Below are 8,178 nucleotides of genomic sequence, written 5' to 3' on the forward strand. Positions count from 1 at the left end.
TGACTGTAGATTGTTGAGTGAAAGAGAAAAGGGCAAAGCATATATAGCTAGAAGACAATGCTGGTTCCCTAATAGAAATTAATGACTTATGTTAAAGACATAAATCATTTATTAGAAATGGGAATATCAAGGTAGGGAAGATTATAATGTTATAAGGGAAGGTTTTAAAAGTTTCATAACTGAGCAATAAGGTTTAAGGGTCAAACACTTGTATCCATTAATAACAATTCTCTCTCTATATACAAGTTTTGCCATTCTATGATGTTTAATTGGTTTTTGGCTCTGACCCTTCTTAGGCGTTATGTTTTTATTATTGCTTTAGCTAATTGGTTCACTTTTTTCTTCTCTCTCAAAATGTTAACAAACCCAAGAAAAGTTTTAGGATTTGAAATATGATGGGGGAAGAAAACACATTTAAAATCGGGAAAAAATCGATCGATTCGTATCTAAATTTAATGTTCACTAATTTAAAAGTTCAATTATAAGTATTAAGATTTGAATCTAATTAAATTTTACAGTCATAATTTTAAAATATCGACTTTTGAGGCAAAGAAAACCATAGGGTATAAGCATGAGTACAAAGGCAGCAAATGAGAAGCAATAGAAAAGATGTGAAAGAAAGAAAAAATGGGCATAATTACCACCAAGCCTTAAACAAATAAGAAGGATGCATTTGCTAAAGCATCCACCATAGCTTCTATAGGGACATGGAAAAAATCAACATGACCAATTTTCAATTTTCTTCTATTGATGTCTTTAAAAATCTCCCATAAATGCTACGACCTTCCGTTTTCCTTGAGGACCCATGTGATAGCAATTATCGAGTCAGATGCAACAATCAGATGTAATTTTGTTTTCCACACATATATTCAAAAATCACTTTTGTAAATGATCAAGGCCTGGAATTATGTTAATATAGGCAAAGCTTAACTTTATTATCAGCTATTAATGGGTTCTTTTTCCTCCAGTTAAAAGCTAAAGACATCAACTAATAAAGCAAGAAAATTTGGAAGAAATTAAAGCATACATATATAATATAGTAACCATTGTCGGAAGCTGTTACTTTTACAAGTTAAGAACAAAGTAAATGAAGAACTTAGCTGACAAGTTAAAAAGAAAGAAAATTTGGACATATCTTTGAGGGCCACTCATTTTGTTGCCCCCCATAAGTTTTATTTACTTTCTTTTACGTACATCAGATTCTCATGTATGATGCCCTTAGCCATCTTCACTTTTTCCAAGTATTTTCCATCTTTTTTCTTAGAGCCTCAAAGTCAAGTCCAGTTCCTCCACCTTTGAACTCTTCTGATCAGCATCATCTTCCCTACTTTCATCGATTAAGGCTTCACCATGTGGACCAACATTGTTTGTTGTTGAAACCGAGTAGTACTCCTTGGAACAGCCGTTATCTTCTTTAGTTTTTGGCCCAAAAAACCTTTCTTCATTCGGATACAGCTTCATCGCCATTGGTTTGATATCCAGAGGCCTGTTATAAGGATGACGCTTTTCGTTTTCTTGATGAGAACCCTCATATGGGACTTCTTTGCCATTGAGTCCAGCCCTTGTTCGACCATATTCGAACCCAGCAGGCACGAACACTAGTGATTTTGGATTAGCATACATGCACATAAAACCAGGAAGTGGAACCACAGGCAGAAATTGCACCATAGGGCCATAGCTCGGCGTTGATGACTGATTAGTCAGTACTGCTAGCGCCCTTTTTGTTTTGGCTCTACCATCAGCTGGAACAGTCGACTGCCTTGAGAAGGCGAGGCGTCGCTCGTTATAGAGCCTAAGCTCCTCATTCCTTTCCTTCTTGTGCGCATTCTGGTGACCTCCCAAGGCATACGTTGAAGTGAACCTTTTAGGGCAGCGGTAGCATACAAATGGATGAGTAATTTCTTGGGAGGTTTCGCTAGAAACTGATGGTGTGATTGGATTGGAGGTCTCAGCAGAGCTAGCGTTGCCTAGAATGGTTCTATTAGGCATTGAGAAAGCGAAAGGTTAAGCAAATTAAGAAGAAAGTGAGGTTAATTGAGAGAATAGATTTCAAAGCAAGGAAAAACAATATATACATATATATAATATATAGAAGTTGTTTTAAGGATTACTTAGTGTTATTGTAAAAAATAAAATTGATATTTTTTAAAGGAAAATTTATTATTCATTCAATGAATGGAACCATATAATTCAGAGAAAAAAATAGCAAACACTCATCGTAGATGATGAAGGACAAATTCCATCAATACAACAAAGGCTTTAGCCTCAGCATCAATAGAACATTAGAACACGTTGACAATTGGCTTTATCACAACTCAAGCACAACATATTTGGAGTGATTGTAAGCACTTAATACGATAAGGAAATCTACCCTGAATGGTCCAAAGCGATGAACAAAAATTGACAAAAGAATCGAGCATTCATGCAACTAGAGAAGACGACAACAAAATCATCCATAAAATCACTTGTAAAACTAAGATTACATGTAAAAACAAAACTAAAAAATATGCTACAAGAAAGGTATCTGAAATTTTTGAAATTTGTACAAGTTGCATGAGATTATGAAGAGACAGACACGTGATGAGGTTGATCACTAGTTGAACGAAAAGTCTCTTTAAACATACTTTCCATTCGCCTTGTATAGTAAAACAAATGGTTAATATAAAGAGAGGTATCTGAATTTGGTAATTTTTTTATTTAATATTTTTTTGGATTTAATTTGCATCTAAACTTGGAAATCATAAGTCAATTTAGTACTTCTTTTAGGTACTTGCGAACACCATTAAATTAAGTTGATATGGCACTAGTGACCAATAACATAGTGCCACATGTCAAAATGCGATGTAACCACATGCCACCATGCTATTAATCATTAGTGCTACATCAGTGTATTTTAAAAGTGTTAATCAGGTATCTAAAGAAAGTACCAAATTAACTTACGATTTCCAAATTTAAGTACCAATTAGGTTTAGAAAAGAGTTTAGGTACCAAGTAAATACAAGGGGTCAAAGTTCAGATATTTCCGTATATATTAACCGTAAAACAAATATGAAATATATCTTAATCATAAATAATAATAAAAAGGATAAGAGGTGACATCAATTACAATTTGTGAAAATTTTAGATTTTATTAGGATACATGTTGTAAAGGAAGGTGTGGTTTGTCTTGCGCAACTGCAAACCTTCCTACCACAACCTGATGTTTAGTTGATAGTTTTTTACTATTATGATTTCCATTTTCCATGTTGTATTGGAGGCATTAAAGGTGTGGTTAGAAATGATAACGCCAAAATTATGATAATTTTCTCTAAATCTATTGGACCAGTCATGCCATGTTATGGGATATAGTAAGTGGTTAAGCAGTTATCACTTTGTTAAGAAGTTAGCAGCAGTTATAGACTTACTTCTTCTATATAAGACATGTATTTTGTACGTAAGAGAGGCAGTTGTTAATAGAATAATACCTTCGTTTTCCTCTGTTAGTTTCTTTATTCCTTCCTGAGAGTTTTCTCTGTTTTACTAAGATTCTATCATGGTATCAGTCGCCTCTTGATTCTGGACCTATGGCTCGTACGAACTCTGCTGATTCTGCCTCTACTGATGGTGGTTGTGCTGCGTTTCACAATAACAAGGTGGTGAATTATTTCCCTCGGCATGATGTAGTAAAACTCGACGATGGTACCTTCATTCAGTGGTGTCAACAGGTACGTCTTATTCTTGGTGGTTATGGTTTCCTTGGGTTTGTGGATGGTACGTTGTATCCGCCATCGCGATTTGTTGCGTCACCGGATGGATCTCTTGTTCCTAATCTCTCTGCTCAAGTGTTTGATCAACAAGATCAATTACTTACCTCGTGGCTTCTCTCCACGGTTAGCTCTTCGTGTTTGCCTTCGTTTACAAATGCTCGGTCCGCTTGTGATGTGTGGACTACGACGGCGAGTCTCTTCGCTGCAGACACCGGTGTCAAACAGTCCTGGATTAGGCATGAACTTCATTCGCTTAAAAAAGGTGTGTTATCTATTAAAGATTATGTTCCTAAGATTAAAAATCTCTGTGCTCTGTTGGTGGCCTCTGACACTCGGATCTCGGAGGTGGAGAAGACACAGGTGATGCTCGCCGATTTGCCGTCTGACTTTGATGCGGTTGTCTCATCGGTGTCTTTGGCATCAGAATCGGTGTCGTTTCAACGTCTTGTTGATGCTCTGATCGAGTGTGAAAATCGACAGTTACGGGCTATCCAGGAGGTTGTTATGCATGCCAATCTTGTTGAATGTGTTTTATCGCCGGCATCGGCGGTTTCTGCTCGTGGTGGTCGTCCACTGGCGAGTGGTCGTGGGTGTGGTTTTCAGCCACAGATTTAGTGCCAGATCTGTAATTGGATTGGGCATCTTGCTCAAAAGCGTTACTACCGGTTTCGTCGAGATTTTGATAGGTCGTCGGCAGAGGCTCGGGCATCGGATGTTGATCGTGCTCTTGGAGGGTCTCGTTCGGTTCCTCTTGACCCTCAAAGAGATTTTGGTGATGGCGTTGGAGGGCCGTCCACTCAACGAATGAGATTCACTCATTCCTTCAGTCAAAATCAAGTTGGTTTTGGTCAAAATCAGCATGCTTTTAGTCCAAATTATGCTTTTGGTCAAAATTGGACTCCAGCTAGATATTATGGTGGGCCTATGCATAAAAATTATGCTGGGCAGCATAATGTTTTGGAAGGCCATTTGCCTAGGCTTGGGCCTAGTAGGCTGAATTTGGTTGATGCCCTTCATGGCCCTTCTAGGCCTTTTGCTCCTTATAATGGGGTTGGAGCTGGAAATTTCGATGGGCATTTAAATGATTGTAGGCCCGTTAGCAATTGTGTTCAAGTTGGGTATCCTTTGAGTCGTGATCCGGTAGTTGGCGATGGGTGTGATCCTTCGGCTCCACCTATTCCTTGGAGAATGAAGCCGCGAGCTCGTGTTTATAGCGGTTTCGATCCGTGTATTGGTTTCCCTCGGGTTGGTGATTTATATGCTTCTGATTATTCGGGCTATTCTGGCTCACATGTCAATACTGCTCAGGTTGGTTCTAATGGTGGTGACACTGATGGATACATACCCGTACCTGTTGGGTCTGCTTCGTGGTACCCTGATTCTGGAGCTAGCAATCATGTCTGTCGAGATGCTTCAGCTCTTCAAGATTCTTCTCCGTATTTTGGTAAGTCCTCTCTTTTGATGGGTGACGGCACTCCCGCACCAATATCTTCTGTTGGTACTTGTGTTTTACCTACGCAGTCTAAATTATTCCGGTTATCTGATGTATTGTGTGTCCCACAAATCCGTAAAAATCTGATGTCTGTATCCCAGTTTGCTAGAGATAATAATGTGTATTTTGAGTTTCACCCCATATATTGTGTTGTTAAGGACGTTGTGACCCGGGAAACGCTTCTGAAGGGCCATATTCATGATGGGTTATATCAGTTCTCACTGCCAGATATGTCTAGTCCGACAGTTTCGTCTCCAGTTGCTACTTCTATTGAATTTCAGAATAAATCTGATAAAGGTGATGTGTTTTCTTTGTGGCATAAACGCCTCGGTCACCCATCTACTTGTGTTGTTAAAAGTATTCTAAACAAATGTAATGTTGTGTTGGAAAAAGACTGTCTTGATGGTGTGTGTACAGCATGTCAAAAAGGAAAATCTCAGAAGTTGCATTTTACTCATTCTACTACTGAATATAGTACTCCCTTTGAATTGGTTGTTTCTGATCTCTGGGGCCCTACATCTGTTACTTGTGGGAATAATTGGTATTATATAGCGTTTGTTGATGTTCGTACTCGATTTACGTGGGTGTATTTGCTACTGCAAAAGTCACAAGCACTACAATGTTTTGTTCAATTTCAACAACTTGTTAAAACTCAATTTGGGGTGAGTATTAAACAGTTTCAGAGTGATTGGGGTGGAGAGTATCGTGCCTTCACGTTGATCCTTGCTTCTCAAGGAATTATTCATCGTATCACATGCCCACACACTTCTGAGCAAAATGGGGTGGTTGAGCGCAAACATTGTCACATTGTTGATATGGGTATTACTCTTCTAGCTCAAGCTGGTTTGTCTATGGAGTACTGGGGCTATGTATTCTGTTGTGCTGTCCATCTTATCAATCGCCTACCTATGTAACGCCCCCTTTACCCGAGACCGTCGCCGGAGTCAAGCACGAGGCATTACTAAACTTATTTGAGCACTTAAACAAATTCAAACAATTTATATCACACTTTCCAGACAAGCTGTCCAACTGTGTCATAGTTGCTAAATAATTCATATCTCGAGTTATAAAACTCGAAATCCAAATCCGTAAATTTTCTCTGAATTTATACTCATATATCTACTTACCAATTTTTTTCTATAATTTTTGGTCAAGCCAATTAGTACAGTTTATTATTTAAAATCTCCCCTGTTTCAGGGTTTGACTACTCTGACCTTTGTGTATTACGAATCAGATATCTCTCTGTACAGAGCTTCAATGACTATGCTGTTTGTCTCTAATAAAACTAAACTCAATAAGGAATCTGTACATATAAAGTATGACTTATAATTATCTTTTTAAAATTTATGGTGAATTTCCAAAGTCAGAACAGGGGATCCAGAAATTGCTCTGGCCCTGTTTCACAAAAATTTAAACATCTCATAAAATATAGCTCATATACCTGTTTTGCTTCTTCCATATGAAAATAGACTCATCAAGATTCGATTCCATAATTTATTCATTATTTAATTCCATTTCTACTATTTTTAGTGATTTTCAAAGTCAAACTACTGCTACTTACCGAAAACTATTTTAGTACAAATATTGTTAACTAGTTTATAACATCTTTACTTCAATTCATTCAAACTCTATACATGCCATATAAATCTTCAAACTTAAAACAAAAGCTACCGGAATTGATCTGGATAGTGTGCTTTGTTGTGTTGATCCGATCTACCCACTTCACTTCAAGTCAATCTACATAAAAATATTAAACACACACAAATAAGCTTATTGAAGCTTAGTAAGTTCATAGGTTAAAAGTAATGCTTACCAAACATAATATTTCCAAACAATACCAAAACATTTACTAAAGTTTCCTGCGATTCACAACCATTGTTATAATAATTCACATAGTTGAGCTCAACAGTAACAACTACTCAATCTCTTTCATTTGGATCACTTCTCTTTTATTTCTTATAGTCAAATTAGGAAACGGCTTACGAAATTGAGTACGTCGTTGCTCAATGCCACGATTCACAACTCAGTATGGTTTTCCTCATTGAAATACCATACCTACATTTTTTTAACTCGGTATGGGAAATGCCATACCTACATTTCTTAACTTCAAGATGGATTTGATAATACCATACCTACATTTCACAGCTCAGTATGGATAATACCATACCTACATTTCACAACTCAGTATGGATGATACCATACCTACATTTCACACTTTGCCATGGAACAACCATGGTCTTATCCGTCAATTCATCACACGTCACGTCTGAGCAACGTACTCAATCCTGCGTTTTTCCTAATTTGCATTTCCACATTTATTCTTTCATTAACAAAATCTACACAATCCCACAACAAATTCGTATATAATAACACATTATATACTTCAATCATTCACAAATAAACATCTAATTTCAACCATATGAACTTACCCGCTAATTTGTAGAAGATATTGAAATTTTGGGACTATTCATAACTTTTTCTTTTCCTCGTTCTTCTTTGGATTCTTGATCTATAATATAAAATATTTCTACTCATTAGCATTTATTTGATTTCTATTTCACTTCACAATTTATGCTGTTCAAATTTCGAAATTGCACTTTTACCCCAAAATTTACTGATTTCACAATTTAGTCCCTACTCAATTCACCCATCAATTGAACTAATTTTTCTCAATTAACACTTTATTTTATCATTATAAACTATTTCAAAACCTTTTATATTCTGAATTTCAACAGCAACCTTCAATTCACAACTTTTTCACAATTAGGTCCTAAATATCATTTCCTATCAAAATCACTTAATAAAACCACCTTAATATGAAATTAGAACTTAAATTTCATAATAATTCATCATAAAATTCCTTATCCATCCAGGGTAACTTCCAATTTCACCCATAAAAATCAAAAACTAATGAATTCTACAAGTGGACCTAATTGTAAA

At 36.6% G+C, this 8,178-nt stretch overlaps 1 protein-coding gene across 1 annotated transcript; it reads right to left on the reverse strand.

Moving 5' to 3' along the window:
- Positions 1–1,260: 1,260 nt before the first annotated feature.
- LOC108466266 (uncharacterized) lies at positions 1,261–1,989 on the reverse strand. The gene has a single exon (XM_017766603.1). It carries the CDS (start codon positions 1,987–1,989, stop codon positions 1,261–1,263), a length of 729 nt encoding a protein of 242 aa, XP_017622092.1.
- Positions 1,990–8,178: the final 6,189 nt, after the last annotated feature.

The sequence above is a fragment of the Gossypium arboreum genome, chromosome 2 (genome assembly GCF_025698485.1).
Source record: "Gossypium arboreum isolate Shixiya-1 chromosome 2, ASM2569848v2, whole genome shotgun sequence".
Classification (NCBI taxonomy): Eukaryota; Viridiplantae; Streptophyta; class Magnoliopsida; order Malvales; family Malvaceae; genus Gossypium; species Gossypium arboreum.

Bases quoted from the DNA above. Each gene is read 5' to 3' on its own strand.
- LOC108466266 (XM_017766603.1), bottom strand. From the start codon at position 1,989: ATGCCTAATAGAACCATTCTAGGCAACGCTAGCTCTGCTGAGACCTCC.